The sequence below is a fragment of the Nicotiana tabacum genome, chromosome 4, assembly GCF_000715075.1.
Source record: "Nicotiana tabacum cultivar K326 chromosome 4, ASM71507v2, whole genome shotgun sequence".
Classification (NCBI taxonomy): domain Eukaryota; kingdom Viridiplantae; phylum Streptophyta; class Magnoliopsida; order Solanales; family Solanaceae; genus Nicotiana; species Nicotiana tabacum.
Window position 1 is genome coordinate 1,589,075 of NC_134083.1, and position 16,757 is coordinate 1,605,831.

Consider the following 16,757-nt stretch of genomic DNA (forward strand, 5'->3'; position numbering starts at 1 on the left):
AGTGTTCACATCTTACCTCCATAAGCAGTTTTCTCAAATATCACATTCTTGTACCAGGTTCAAGCCCCCATAGGATGACTAAAAGCATCACCTCAGCAAAGCAAAGTGTCTCTGGAGCAGTTTGTTCATTCAATATGAATGTAGTTTGCTGTTATAAATTTAGTTTCCATTTTCCAGTTAGGATAGTCACTTGCAGTACAAATTACAGGATCCAATTTTGTTCCTCGGTAGCTATTACATTTGTTGCTAGATGTATTTCCCAAAGTTCTACAGATGTGAATAGTTTAAATTTTTTCATAACGGTGCATTTACGAACCAACCATTTTAAACTTATCAATGAAGCATTTAACTAAAATGAAGAACAAAGATTGCATGAACAACTAAATTCAAGTGTACTCAGCATCCAATAGAAGTTCCATGCCTTTCTGATCAAACAACAGAAAGTGACCAAAACTGATCATTCACAGTAACGTAAAATTGAATAAACCTATAAACATTACAGTTAAACTTTAATCTTCTTTCTTTGAGATTCTGACTGACCATCTCTCGTATGCCTTTTCTTCTCATCTTTCGACCTTTTCACTTTTTTGGAAACCTGATGAGCCAAAAAGGGGGTATTTGAAGTTTTGGAAGAAGCCAAAGTTGTCTCGATCTCTTTCCTAATATCTTTCAATTTTTCTTGCTTTGGTTTGGAATGAGTATCAGCAAGAAAGCTATCCTTTACAAGTGATTTGGTTTCCGTTGGTCCGAATGTAGCATAAAATTCTTTGAGAGCAGATTGTTGTGAAGCTTGTCTCGACTTCCACTGATCAGGTTGCCTAGCAAATCTATTTACAGAAAAGGAAGCCAAATAAGTACAAGAGAAACCAGGAAAGTTCAACTCAACTTTAAATGAGTCTGTCAGAATGGTTTCATAAGGTCTGCTCACTGTCGATTTGCGATTGTCTAATGAAGATGAGTGAATAATTACAGCATGTAATCTCAAAGTTCAGATGCTAATGTTAATGATAAACAGCATGAAGTAACTAAATTATAAAGAATAAGAAGCAGTCGTGTTAGGATGAGGAGAAACAATAATCTTAATGTACCTAGCCCTTTAACGTTGTGACAATGAACAGGATCAAGATGCATAGACAATAAGAGTTATGACACAACAGATCCTTGATCGGAAAAGAAACGGTGCTCTCAGCCACAGAGCACTGTGAACTTCCGTCGTTAAGCCACATTAGATAGTGGCAAAGAGGTAAAACCGTGAAGATGGAAAAGAAAAACCCATAGCTTACCCGTCAATATCGAGTTTCCTCAGTAGGTAAGGTCCCTGCTTAGTCTTGGATAGCTCTGATTGGAGAGGTAGCATTTCCGACACTATTGTTTCTCTCAGGGACAAGTTACTAGCAGTGAAACACTTTTCAACTGTAAATGAGCCAAATGGGTGCACTGAGAGCTCACCAAAATGTCCTCGAAGCCTTCAGGTTACAGATCATCATTATTAGCAAATCAATAATATGATTATCAACTGTAAATGGGTAACAAACGTCGGCTGTAATACATACTTGGCCACTAACTTCCTTTTTTGCTTTGCCGATATATTCGAGTTGAGGAAAGATTCAATGACCCGTGAACCACTAGGATCTTTCGATGCCGCAAAAACATGATGCTCTTCCAAAGATGTGATACTAGTAACATAGATCTGTATGAGTTCCTGTAGCATATAAAAAAGGATTATATCATGCTGACAGCTTCAACAACAGTTGAGAACATAACATACACGATAACTACGCACTGGCTTCTGAAATAATGGGAAAATATAAGTAAGAGTTGAACCAAACAAACTAGATAGATCCGCATCAGATGTCAGACTGAAGCTAAAGACTATAAGCAAAGTAATGTAAAAGGCAGGGAATGCTGGAAAGAGGCGAATATGTGACACACATGAATGTACATCACAAAAATAAATTCAAAAGAAGAATGAAAAAGGGACACATACACTGGGAAGTCTAAATACCGACTGCAGAATCAGAGATCCAACTACATGGATCTTTGTTCCTTGTGGCCAACTCCAGTTAGATTTGTCTCCTGAGCAGAAGAAATTTTCAAGAAATAATAGTCGGGGGACGATATACTTGGGAAACTCATCCCCTGTGCATACAGCGGCAGCAATGGCCTGACAGCACTGAAACCAAGAGAAATGGAAAGAAAGAAACATTCAGCTGATCCTTCTTTCTTTCTAGTAATAAAGAATATTTATCAATAATGAAGTAAAATAGGGTATGATGATGATGAAGGAAATTAATACAAAAAGACATATTTTCCAATAAATGAACTGAATACTAAGTAAATGGATATTTATTTTCATCAGACAAAGTATATTTTACTGAAATCATTACCAAGATGATACAGTACGAAGTACAAAACAACTTAGAACAGTTCCTCCCCTATTTCCTCATATCGTCCAAAAAGAATATCCAGAAATCATGAACACAACCATTGGAAAATATAAAGTGTGACCATCAATATCCACAACAAACCTCATGTTCATGGCTGTGGAGCCTTTGAGTTGCAGCAAGGACAGAAGCAACAACTCCAGACTTTCCCATTTCGAAAAGATCGCGAAACTTTGTCCCAAGCTCCTCCCAGATCAAGTCCATCTTGTAACAAAACAGGGTATGAGTGATACTATAAACCAACATATGATTAAACATGAGAATATGTTGACAAAACCTATTTCAAGCTTACAGTATAATGTCCAGTAAGAGTTTTAACTGTGCAATCAAAATAGAAGACATAAAGGTCATCTGGCGCACTGCATACTGATTTTAACATCTACCAACATTTGTATCTAAACAAAGTTTTCAAGGTTGTCTGATTCAATTCTACTGGACCTTCGGCTTATCTTACATGAAAGCAATATCGTAATATTGAAGATTGAAAAGCCTTACATGTTCCTCACTTTTGGCTTGAGATGCTAAAGCCTGCACGACGAAGTTCGCACAGTGATGAGATGACATTCGAAACAATGACTTCCTGAAAACTTTTGTTAACAACTCACTGTACAATGTTTCAGGAGCAAATTCCACAATGACCTGCAACATTTGTGCATTAAAATGTCAAACAAGTTCTAACAAGGAGAACATTGTACAAGTTAGAAAGCAAAGCAGCTAAAAGAAGCACAGTAAATCATCATGTCAGCAAATTTGCAACGTCTCTATAGACCTAGGCTTCAGCTGATTTTATAGGAAAAAGGTGGATAAATGTTGACAAACCACAAAGAACTTATGCTCTCTGCTTCCACGATTAACAAACATTTGCCTTAATCGTGGAAAATTGCCTTAACAAACATTTGCCTTAACGACAAAGAACTTATGCTCTCTTTCAGATGGTTGGATTGTCTAACAGGTTCAACCACCTTCCATCTAGTAGCGATTCTAGATTGCATAAATAGAAGGTTGATATGCCAAATATATGAGGCGGGCAACTAATTCAGCTGGAATTGTACCAAAACTGTCGGCTCATAAGTCATAACAACTGAGCATTTCACCAATTTAAAGGTTACGACAATCACTGTGGGGCAGCAGCATAAGGGGGGAAAAGGTTCATGCATCTAAAGTAGATGCTGAAGTGTACTATAGTCCTATGACCAAGCATATATCTAAATGTTCCGTTCAAATTAGACTGAACTGTCACTATCTTGATAATACCATTAACAGAAGCGGAGTACAATGAGTGCAGCATACAGATAGATTCATGACTACGGAGCTCTTAAAACAGTTAAATATACAACACTACTGTTGGAAACGCATGTACAAAGAGGAAACATAGGCAGACATCAATGATATTTTACCTCCATTAAATGACTGTATGCAGTTTCTTCCACTAGCCTTGAAATGTTTCTCATGGTTTTTCCCTCTAACAAGTTTCCAGTATTGGCACTTTCAGCGCTGCTCCCAAGAAGAACTCGAATTAAATGCAACAATTCCAGTTCATTTCCGGCCAATAATTTCAAAGCAGTCTGCAAATAAGAGAATAAAATCAATCATTGCTCATTGATATGTAATTCCACAGTTGTGGTTTAAACTAGTGGCCTTAAACAACATATGAATCATTAGTTGGCACACAAGCATGTATTACTAGTGTTTCCAATTTTCATAGTGGTCTTTATCATCTTTTGCACATTTACATACTGTCAGCAAAAAGACTGATGTAGCAATGGAGCCTGGGAACATAAATTGTATACCTGCAGAACTAAACTGCTGTATTGATTAGTTTGAAGTTTTGAAATGTCTTCACTGGCAGCATTTAACATCTCTGATACGAAATTTTTAAGCAAATTAGGAAATATTTGCTGAAACCGCAGTGAGCCATTGTCTTTTGCATGAGGCGTCCTGAGATTCAAGCGTTCAGCCAAGACAACTGATGACTTTGTGGAATGGAACTCTTCTAAAGGCACCCCTTTAAGTAGGCAAAGAAGACTCCGAAGCACATGAGATCCATGGCAGTTGCACATTATATCAACAGGATTGACAACAATTGCCTGATATAGAAAAGTAAAAGAACCAATGAACAATCAAGTTAAGAACATGGATCATGTATGCCCAAGAAATTATCATCCACCTTTTATTCTGATCCACTATGACATTTTCCAACCTTAAATCTTATAGCAGATTTCAAAAAGGGGTTTCACGTAGAACCACAAGAACAGAAAAGGATTAAGCAAGCAAATAGCATGTTGTAATGCAAATTAGGCAATAGGAAAACATTTAACCATTATAAACAATGACGATGACACTATTTCATACCTTACAAATTTTAATCAAAGCCTGTTCAATCAGAGAATGGTTCTCACTTTCCTGAAGGTGATAAGATAGAGATTTTAAAGCTGTTTCGACCACATGAGAGCCTGATCTATCGGCTGCAATATGAGAGATATTCTTTGCACAGCTCTGAAGGAAACTACAAAGGTGATCCAAAGAACAACCTTCAAGTAGAGTTTGCAAAGTATGGCTTATTATATAATCAGTTGCAAGTTCTGCTTCTTTCCCTCTGGTTTCTTCCAATGCATTTCCACAAATGACAGACCGCTCCTCTGGGTCAATTTCTGTACCTTCAATGGCATTAGCAATCTCCGCAAAGTATTTTGCAGTCTCGGGATCAATCTGCTGTCTACATAAGAATATTAACAAGGTATGAATGCTTCAGATTGCAATACGTCAAATAGATCTTAAAAAAAGGCAGCATGGTGCACTAAGCTCCCGCTATGCGCAGGGTCCGGGGAAGGGTCGGACTACAAGGGTCTATCGTACGCAGTCTTACCCTGCATTTCTGCAAGAGACTGTTTACATGGCTCGAACCCGTGACCTCCGGGTCACATGGCAGCAACTTTAACAGTTACGCCGAGGCTCCCCTTCAAAACGTCAAATAGATCATCTAATAAAATTGGAAATGACGAATATGCGATGAGAACCTGAGAAATGATGTTTGTGGAACAGGGGCTGTCTTGTCGGGCTTACGAGATCTATCATTGCCATAGGTGTTCCCTCCAGATACACTTTCAACAGTACTATCAGCATCGACTCCAGCATGCTTTTTTGACGTCTTTCGGCCCATTCTTCTTTTCCTTTCTCCCTAATTATTAGTTTTATCCTCTCAAGCAGTTGACTGGTCCGTCAAATCACAGGCTTTATGTTTTCTCAAAATTAAAGCTTGCAGACCTACAGAAACCATGGGTTTTTACACTGCAATGCTTGCCTACTGTAAACATAAGATTCAACAGCAAACCTAAGCAAACATTTATAAATTATTCAAAAATTCGAAAAGAAAAGCAGCGTCTTTATAACGTCAAAGAAACATATTTAGGTATTTTCACTAAAAACATCTCAAGGTCAGTGTTTTGGAGAGCGAGAAGCGGAAAAATGCGAGGAGGCCTTGCTTCACCGAAGCGAGAAGCTAGGAGCGTGTGCTTTTTTTTTTTGCGCAATTTAATACATAAATAAAAAAATATTAAATAGGCAAAGATAAATGACGAAGAACTCGATAAAAATAACATATTAAGCAAATGTTTCAATTCTTAAATTAAGAAAAAAATAATAGATACTAAAACTAGGTAGGCAGTAATACTCAAAAGTCATAACATATTAAGCAAATGCAAAACCAGATCACAAAAGAAGCAAAATACTAGTCTTCAACAAGGGAAGAAGGGAAAAGATGAGAGGAGTCGAAATACCTGTTGTGAAATGCCTTTTCACTTCAATACCAAAACTATAATCTTATGAAACTAGACGTTATAACCAGCTAAATATGGCAATTGATAATACTGAGCCCATGTAATCATGTATAGACAATCCAGTTGGAAAAAACACCCTCATTTAGCATAGACGGGGCTTAAAACAAGAAACCCTAGATATTTCAATGCATTATCAGTTTATTCGCAAAGTGACGGCTCTAGGGTGAACCTCTTGCCTTAGGCCCCTAAATATTTAATATGAAGTACTACTATATTATCATATAATATATCTAAATTAATTTTTGTATAAATATAAATGAAAGATTTCAAATTTTAACATTTCTAATAACCAATTTTTTGTAAATAATTAACATAGCAGAAAGCGCATAAAGTGAATTGCAGAGGCTTACATAGTTACAAAACACGAAAATAACTATTAAAAAAAAATATTTGGAGTACAAATGCAATATACTTAGGTCAACAAATTCTTACACTAAATTTCTTACGGGACAAAAGCAACTGATATTCTCGAAAAGCAGCTCTCTTTCTGCAATGAGGGCAGCAAGACGAGGAGCAAAGCCTGTTTGGCCGTGCTTCAAAAATCGGCTTATTTTGATAATTACTTTTCTCAAAAGTATTTTTTTAAAAAATATTTTTTGTGAGAAGCACTTTGTGTTTGGTTAATTAATTTGAAAAGTATTTTTGAGCAGTAATTAGTGTTTGGCCAAGCTTTTGAAAACTGCTTCTAACTATATTTTTCTCAAAATTGCTTCTCAGAAAAGTGCTTTTGGAGAGAAGTTACTTTTTTCTTCTTCTCAAAAATTGTTTCTGCTTCTACTCAAAAACATTTTTTTCATTCCAAAAACTTGGCCAAACACCTTAATTTTTGGCCAAAAAATGCTTGGCCAAACAGGTTATTGGTCTTGATGACCAATTTTTGTTCGTTGAGGTCTAATTTGTTGAAGGCCCAATAATAGGAGTTGGGCCCAACAGCACTGAAACAGGCCTATTACCGTAAGAACAATTAACCCAAATAGCCGTCCATCTAATCACTTATAAATATTTTGAGAGCAGATATACAGGGTCATATTCGGCTACTATCTTATACTTAAAAATTTATTAAATATGTATAAATTATTAATTTAAAACTCACTAACTTAAAAATAATAAAATTCTGAACCATAAACTTCAAATTCTAACTCCGCTGCTCGACCTTAACGGGATAGAATGCTACCTACTAGAAGTTCTTTGTTTCAAACATACCACTCAAATTGTTATATTAACAATATCTCTTTTTATCGCTGCTAATTTTTTTAAAAAGAATAAGAAATATACAATAGAAAGGAGAAACTTTATCTTTACCCCTAAAATTGAGATATTAATGAATGACGGGTAAATTCAAATTAGTCGGCCCAAAACAAGTACTAGACACCAGAATAGAAACTGTAGACGGGTAAAATCGGGCTCATGGTATCTCCGGTCTCCGACAATATAAGCCAAGCTCGAGACGTGATGATAAGGGACCGAAATCAGGGCAAGAGTCTCATCGAGTCATGGTTCGGAATCGGTGCTAGCTTTGAACGACTTCGAAGAACATGGTCGGGCAATCAAGCACGACCAACGGAGGGCCATTATATCCTAGACCGACCGGATATACCTCTAGTGCTAAGGCCCGAACAGAGCTTACCACCGGAGCTATCGAGACCACGCCCCCGGATTCGGTTCGAGCTCCAAGACCTCGGAAAAGCATCGCCAAATGGTTACACATGACTAACGAAGGGCCGTGTTATCCGCGTCCGACCGGATATCACGGCGTGGTTCTCGGACCGTATCGGCAGCAGATCAATGATTAACGAAAAAGATGATTTTTACCTTTTTTAGAATTGTACTAGGGATGAAACTCTCCTACTATATAAAGGAGATGATTTGTATTCAATGGCGACATTGTAACAGGCATTCCAAAGCAATATATTATTATTTTCTGTGTTATTAGCTATTTCTCTTGTTCATTAGTGCTGGCCATAGCGAGCCTGGATCGAGGGTAAATATTTTAATATTTCAATAAGGCTCGAACTATCCTCCCAGTATGGTTTGAATCTATTTTATCTTTGTTTGTTCAATTTGACTTAATTTATTGCTTTGTATCAAATTAATCCGCGTATACTTAAAATTACTTACAAATTTAATTATTATCCGATTTTGATGGTGAACATAAATAAAATGAAAACATTCCTTAACTGACATTGGGGATTTAATTGAAACGTTTGACATTACTATACTTAACAATTCATCAAGTTAGCTAAGGGAAGACAAAAGTGAGTTCGTCATCTGTGATTTTATTATGTTTTAATTGTTGTCGTGGTTCTTGAATTTTTGCTAAATCAAATTTTGGGAGAGAAATAAAACCTCTTACCTACTCCTGGAGCAAAATCATGATCGTTGTTTCAGATTTGGAGTTTTTTTTTCCCGCTTTTCTGTTCATATAAATCATATTCTTTATGAATAGAATTTGAACTCGCAAGGTGGCTTGTGGCTTCAAATTGGAGAAGATGATGTGACTTGATAATTTAAGTATCATGTTGCAAAATCAAAGACAATTGGTCCTTTTGGGTTTAAGCCTCTTAGAGCTTAAAGGAGGGTGAATGGGAGATGGAGGGAAAAATAAAATTTTGATTTTTCCTCATTGACAAAGGGACATTGTTCCATATTGGAGGAGAAAAAGTGTTACGACACGAAATTTTCCACCGACGGGACCGTGATGGCGCCTAACATTCCACTTGCCAGGCAAGCCAACATTAGAGAATCATTAAACCAATTCCTTATTTCCATTCAGTAAATAGCAATAATTAACTAAAATGAAATATAATAAGTGCGGAATATCATAAAACTATATTAATTACTACCACCCGGATCTGGAGTCACAATTCACGAGCATTCTAGAATTTACTACAAGTAATAGTCTCAAAGAAATACAACTGTCTAAATGAAAGAAAACAGGAGGACATAAAAAGATAGACGTGGACTTCAAGGTCTGTGAACGCTAATATATCTACCTTGAGTCTCCGGACAGCGGACCAATAGCAAATCTCGATCAACCTGAGCCGGTATCAAAATCTGCACAGAAAGTGCAAAGTGCAGCATCAGTACAACCGACCCCATGTACTGATAAATGTCGAGTCTAACCTCGACGAAGTAGTGACGAGGCTAAGGCAAGGCACCTATAATCAACCTGTACAATTTAACAGTATATACGCAAATAACAGGAATGAAGAACTAAACAGGAAATGTCGGGAGGGGAGACATACTAAGGGGAATACAGATAAAGAACTACAATAGAATGATCAGCGGAGCAGTCAAAATACCATGAATCAACAGGAATAATGAATACAGTAAAGAAAAATGCACGGCATCACCCTTCGTGTTTTTACTCTCAATCTCCCCATAAAATTAATAGAAACGGCACGGCATCACCCTTCTTACTTTTACTCTCATATTATGGCACGGCATCACCCTTCGTGCATTAACACTCACAATATGGCACGGCATCACCCTTCGTGCATTAACACTCACAATATGGCACGACATCACCCTTCGTGCATTAACACTCACAATATGGCACAGCATCACCCTTCGTGCATTAACACTCACAATATGGCACGGCATCACCCTTCGTGCATTAATACTCTCCCTTACCATAATGCAATGCATGAATAACAACAGGGAGATAGAATAATAAGTACAAACCTTACTTCAATATTTGGTTCCATAATATCAATCTCAACTTTGAAATAAAAACTCAATTATCATCAGAAAGTTCCGTAAACATGATAAGAACGATAATTTGAATAGCACCAGTATAACACGTAGCAATTTGGCATAGGAATAAGACAATATAAGAAAAACAGAGAAACATGGAAAACAAGTAAGATGGCGGCGCATAAGTACTCGTCACCTCACATATGCACCGCTCACATGAATTTCACTTAGCAAATAATCTAAGGTTCCTAATTCCCTCAAGTCAGGATTAGACACAATACTTACCTCGCTCTGAAGGCCACTTAATTCTCAATCACAACTTTTCCTTTGGAATTCACCTCCGAACCACTCGTATCCATTCAAAAATGACTCAATAATATCAAATATTGCTAAAGGAATCAATTATATTTCATAAATTAAAATTTCTAATTTTTCCTCCAAAAAATCGAAAAATTGACCCCGGGTCCGCTTGGTCAAAACCCAAGGTTCGGACCAAAATCTTTTTACCCATTCACCCCCGAGCCCGAATATGTAATTAATTTTGGAATCCGACCTCAAATTGAAGTCTAAATTCCCGAAATTCTTATTTTTTACCCTAATTGTACCATGAAAACTCTAGATTTTAGGTTGAAAATTCAAGAAATGTAATGGGTAACTAAAAGAAAATGGTTTAGAATCACTTACCAACAATTTGGGGAAAGAATGACTCTTGAAAAATCACCCCTCACCGTTTGGTTTTTGAGAAAAATGAGTTTTTTGGCAAAAATCCCGATTTGGATTATGTTAAGTGATGGGCGACAGTGTTCATCGCGTTCGCGAGAGCACTGTCGCGTTCGCGAGAGCACTGTCGCGTTCGCGAAGTATATGGCCTGCCAAGCATTCGCGTTCGCGAGACAGTGCTCACGTTCGCGTAGGCTACCCTTCCTTGGTCTTCGCGTTCGCGAGACATTGCTCGCGTTCGCAATGAAGAAAAGGCTGACTCCCCATCCCCAGTGCCTAACGCTATGCGTTCGCGAAGGGTAACGCCTCCATCGCTTCACGTTCGTGACCAAGCCTTCGCGTTTGCGGAGAAGAAATGCTCAGCTGTCCAGTTTACTCCTCGCGTTCGCGAGAGTGCCTTCGCGAACGCGAAGAAGGACATGCCAGAACACAGATTCTGCAGAAAAACAAGATTTCCAAAGTTCAAAACATCCCGTGACCTATCTGAAACTCACCCTAGCCCTCGGGGCTCCAAACCAAATATGCACACATGTCTAAAAATATCATACGGACCTGCTCGCGCGATCAAATCGCCAAAATAACACCTAGAACTCTAAATTTAGCACCAATTCAAATGAAATTCTCAAAAACACTTTAAAATTTCTATTTTCTCAATTGAACGTCCGAATCACGCCAAATCAACTCCGTTTCTCACCAAATTTCACAGACATGTCTTAAATATCATAATGCCAAAATACATATACCAAAATACAAATAGGGAGACCCGATACTAACAATGCCAAATATTAATCAATTCTTAAAAATAAATAATTTTCAAACTTTTAATTTTTATCAAAGATTCATAACTCAAGCTAGGGACCTCCAAATTTGATTCCGGGCATACACTCAGGTCCCATAATTCGATACCGACCTACCGAGACTGTCGAAGCATAGATCCAGGCTCATTTACAAAAAATGTTGACCGAAGTCAACCAAAATCAACTTTTAAGGCAAAAATTCTTATTTTCATTAGTTTTTAACATAAAAGCTTTTTCGAAAACCTGCCCGGACTGCGCACGCAAAATCGAGGAGGGTAAAAATGAGATTTTTAAGGCTTAAGAGCACAGATTCGAGTTCTAAAATATAAGATGACCTTTTGGGTCATCAAAAAAAAGACTTTTGATGGGTATATATATAATTGCTCTTCTTCTAGCTCTTAAAGAGTTGAGAAGAAGGCAAGCCTTGCGTCGCCATCGTCGCTCGCTCGGCTTCGGCTTCGGCCAAATGATCGATTATTATAACGGTAATTCAATTTTCCTCCGTTTTAATTTTCCCGTTATAATTTGAATTCGGCAGTTTGCATAAATGGTCGTTTTTATAAAACATCCATTTTAAGTTGCAACCTTACCTGAAGAATTGTAACTCTTCAATATAACCCAACGTTTTTTAGCTATAAATACATGAACTCTCCGTCAGATTTTTCTTACGAAAATTCTGAGGTCTCCTTATTCTTTATGTATTATTTTAACAGAAAAGAAAACAGCAAGTGTTATTTACTACTGCTCTTTGAGTTCATTGATCACTGGGGTTTGAAGTACCGCTACACCGGTGAGGTTATCCATTCTATCTTGGATGGAAATAATCCTAAACCCCGGGTACTAGGAGGGGATTAAGTTTCTTAAGGAAACACTATAAATTCAGTGGGCTCGGATTCATTTTCTGTTCTTCTACATTTCTGATTTTTCCATTGCTACTGCTTTTGAATATATTTTCGAATACATAGATATAACAAGCTTAAGGAACTTAATTTATTTTTTTGTATTCATCTTATATTCTGTTTGTAAAGAGACTAAAATCTTCGGATTTTCTACTCCTTTTGTATTCGGTTTGAAGAAATAAAATCTTCACTTTTGTATATAATCTATTTCTGATAAAGTTATTTGGTTTGAAGATTTTAATACTTCACCGTTAATTTATTTTGTTTCTGGTTTGTGATTAACAGAAATGACAGAAATAGGAAATCATGTGGTTGGCTCTACGAGCAATGTTGCGTCTTTTAGTCGTTCTGTGCCACCACCGGCTCCGTCAGAAAAGCCCAGAAAACTTTTCGGGATTGACTTCAAACAGTGAAAACAAAAGATGTTCTTCTATTTAACTACTTTGAGTCTACAGAAGTTCATCAAAGAGGACGTTCCAGTTCTGCCGGAATCAACTCCTGAGAATGAACGTTTTATGGTGACTGAGGCATGGAAGCACTCAGATTTCTTATGCAAGAATTACATTATTAGCGGACTGGAGGATGATCTTTAAAATATCTATAGTAATGTGGAAACTTCGAAAGAACTATGGGAGGCGTTGGAAAAGAAGTATAAAACCGAGGATGCCGGTTTGAAGAAGTTCGTTGCAGCCAAGTTTTTGGACTATAAGATGGTAGACAACAAGCTTGTCATTACCCAGGTTCAAGAGTTGCAAGTTATCATTCATGATCTCCTTGCTGAAGGTATAATCCGAATTAATGCTTATGTTAAAAGTATTAATTCTGTTACTAATTATGAATTTTTTGTTGAAGGTTTGGTCATCAATGAGGCGTCTCAAGTTGCAGCAATGATTGAGAAGTTGCCTCCTTTATAGAGGGACTTTAAGAATTACTTGAAACACAAGCACAAAGAGATGAAACGCGAATATCTCATCGTTCGATTGAGGATCGAAGAGGACAATAAAGTTGCAGAAAAGAAGACACGTGGGAACTTAACAATTATGGGAGCAAATATTATTGAAACTGCTCCAACTAATCCGAAGAAGCGGAAGAAGTCTTATGGACCAAATAAATATCCAGAAAGAAGAAATTCAAGGGAAATTGTCACAACTATGGAAAGGTTGGACACAAAGCTGTATAATATCGTGCTCCAAAGAAAGAGAAGAAAAAGGCTCAAGCAAATATGATTCAAACAAATGATGATATTGATGACTTGTGCGCTATGTTGTCTGAATGCAACTTAGTAGAAAATCCTAAGGAGTGGTGGATTGATTCTGGTACCACCCACCATATTTGTGCTGTTAGAGAAGCATTTGCTTCATATGCTCCCGATGGACCCGACGAGACCATTTTTATGGGAAATTCTGCAACAACCAAAATTGAAGGTTATGGAAAGATATTCCTAAAGATGACCTTTGGCAAGGTGGTGACTCTGAACAACGTTTGTCATGTTCCTAAAATACGGAAGAACTTAGTTTCTATTTCACTTCTCGTCAAGAACGGGTTTAAATGTATTTTTGTTTCAGACAAAGTTGTAATAAGTAAGAACGAGATGTTCTTAGGAAAAGGTTACCTTACTGAGGGCCTTTTTAAGCTGAATGTAATGGTTGTTGACAATAATAAAATTTCAGCTTCTTCTTACTTACTTGAGTCAAATGATTTATGGCATATACGTTTGGGAAATGTCAATTATAAAACCTTGCGGAAAATGATTAATTTGGAAGTATTGCCTAAGTCTGAATGCGACAAATCAAAATGTCAAATATGTGTGGAATCTAAATATGTTAAACATCCTTATAAGTTAGTTGAAAGGAATTCAAATCCTTTAGACTTAATTCATACATATATTTACGACATGCAGTCAATACCATCTCGCGGTGGAAATAAGTATTTCATAACTTTTATTGACGATTGTACTCGATATTGCTATGTTTACTTACTTAATAGTAAAGATGAAGCAATAGTTGCATTCAAGCAATACAAAAATGAAGTTGAAACGCAACCTAACAAGAAAATCAAAAATGATAAGAAGTGATAGGGGTAGTGAATACGAATCTCCTTTTGAAGAGATAAGTTTAGAATATGGAATTATTCATCAAACAACGGCCCCTTACACGCCCCAATCCAATGAGATTTCGGAAAGAAAGAATCGATCACTAAAGGAAATGATGAACGCTTTGTTGATAAGTTCTGGTTTGCCCCAGAACTTGTAGGGGGAAGCTATTCTTACGGCTAATCGGATATTAAATCGAGTACCCCATAGCAAAACGCAATCCATTCCATATGAAAAATGGAAAGGAAGAAAGCCCAACTTGAATTATTTTAAAATGTGGGGGTGTTTGTCAAAGGTGCAAGTTCCTAAACCCAAAAGGGTAAAGATAGGATCGAAAACCATTGATTGTGTTTCCATAGGATATGCGACCAATAGTAAAGCATATCGTTTTCTGGTGCATAAATCAGAAAAATCCCAACATTCATAATAATACGGTTATAGAATCAGATAATGCTGAGTTCTTCGAAAATATATATCCGTATAAAAAGGAATGTGAGTCGATTGGTGAAGGATCTAAACGACCTCGGGAGGAGATAAAAGAAAGTACGTATAATCGGGAGGATCCAAGACGGAGTAAATGTCAACGAACGTCTACTTCATTTGGACTATATTTTGTAACTTTCTTATTGAAAAATGAGCCTCGAACATTCAAAGAAGCTATGTCTTCTTCGGAATCATTATTTTGGAAATAAGCAGTCAATATTAAAATAGAATCCATACTGAACAACCATACATGAGAATTGGTTGATCTTCCTCCAGGCAATAAACCATTGGGTTCTAAATAGATTTTTAAGAGGAAAATGAAAGATTATGGTACTATTGACAAATATAAGGCATGACTTGTGGTCAAAGGGTATAGACAACGAGAAGGTCTTGACTATTTTGATACATACTCTCTATTTACAAGAATTATGTCCATACAAACGTTAGTAGCCTTAGCTGCGGTATATGGTCTTGAAATTCATCAAACGGGCGTTAAAACGGCCTTCTTAAATGGAGATTCGGAGGAAGAAATTTACATGGAACAACCTGAAGGGTTTGTAGTTCCAGGTAAAGAAAAGAATGTATGTAGACTTGTTAAGTCACTTTATGGACTAAAACAAGCACCCAAACAATGGCATGCGAAATTTGACCAAACAATATTGTCAAATGGCTTTAAGATAAATGAATGTGATAAATGTGTGTACATTAAAACTGTTGCAAATCACATAGTCATTGTTTGCTTATGTGTGGATGATATGCTGATAATGAGTAATGACATTGCTAACATAAATGCGACCAAGCGTATGCTAACTAGCAAGTTTGATATGAAAGACTTGAGAGTTGCCGATTTAATTATGGGTATTAAGATCCATTAGACTTATCAAGGTATGGCTTTGTTGCAATCTCATTACATAAAAACAGTGCTTGAAAAATTCAAGTACTTCGATTTTAAAGTTGCAAAGACTCTGATTGATGTGAATCTTGCACTTGCAAAGAACAAAGGCCAAAGCATATCACAATTGGATTATGCTCGTGTGCTGGGATATTTAATGTATATCATGAATTGTACTCGACCAGATATAGCTTGTGTAATAAGTAAATTGAGTCAATACACGAGTAATCAGGTCAATCTCATTGGATGGGGATGAAACTAGTTTTGGGATATTTAAAACATACCCAAGACTTTGCTTTGCACTACAGTAATTATCCTACAGTGATTGAGGGATACTGTGATGCAAATTAGATCACCGGTTCAACTGATTCTAAGTCCACAAGTGGATATGTATTCACTATTGGTGGAGGAGCTGTATCTTGGAAGTCGTCCAAATAAACTTGTATTGCCCGCTCTACTATGAAGGCTGAGTTTATAGCCTTAGATAAAGCCGGCGAGGAAGTTGAATGGCTCCGGAATTTCTTGGAAGATATTCCATTTTGGCCCAAATAGTTGACACCAATATGCATATATTGCGATAGTCAAGCGGCAATTGGAAGGGCTGGGAGCGTCATGTATAACGGTAAATCTCGTCATATACGACGAAGACATAAAACTGTTAGGCAGCTACTCTCAAGGGGGATCATCACAATTGATTACATAAAGTCAAGCGACAATCTGTCGGATCCACTTACGAAAGGCCTGACTAGAGAGGTAGTTGAGAAATCATCGAGGGGAATGGGACTATAGCCGAGGACAAGTCATTATGGCGGTAACTCTACCTAGAAGACTGGAGATCCCAAGATCTAGGTTCAAGGAGATCAAATAAAGTCATTAATGACGGTTCAACATTGTCAAC

At 37.1% G+C, this 16,757-nt stretch overlaps 1 protein-coding gene across 1 annotated transcript; it reads right to left on the reverse strand.

Annotated features, from left to right (window-relative positions):
* Positions 1-322: 322 nt before the first annotated feature.
* Positions 323-5,973, reverse strand: LOC107788955 (pumilio homolog 23-like). The gene is made up of 10 exons (XM_016610701.2): positions 5,462-5,973; positions 4,797-5,160; positions 4,235-4,531; positions 3,842-4,009; positions 2,940-3,083; positions 2,529-2,648; positions 1,988-2,173; positions 1,554-1,702; positions 1,284-1,466; positions 323-827 (listed from the first exon to the last, which is right to left on the reverse strand). The coding sequence occupies exons 1-10, from the start codon at positions 5,602-5,604 to the stop codon at positions 503-505; spliced, it is 2,079 nt and encodes a 692-aa protein (XP_016466187.2). The 5' UTR covers positions 5,605-5,973; the 3' UTR covers positions 323-502.
* Between the last annotated feature and the right edge of the window lie 10,784 nt (positions 5,974-16,757).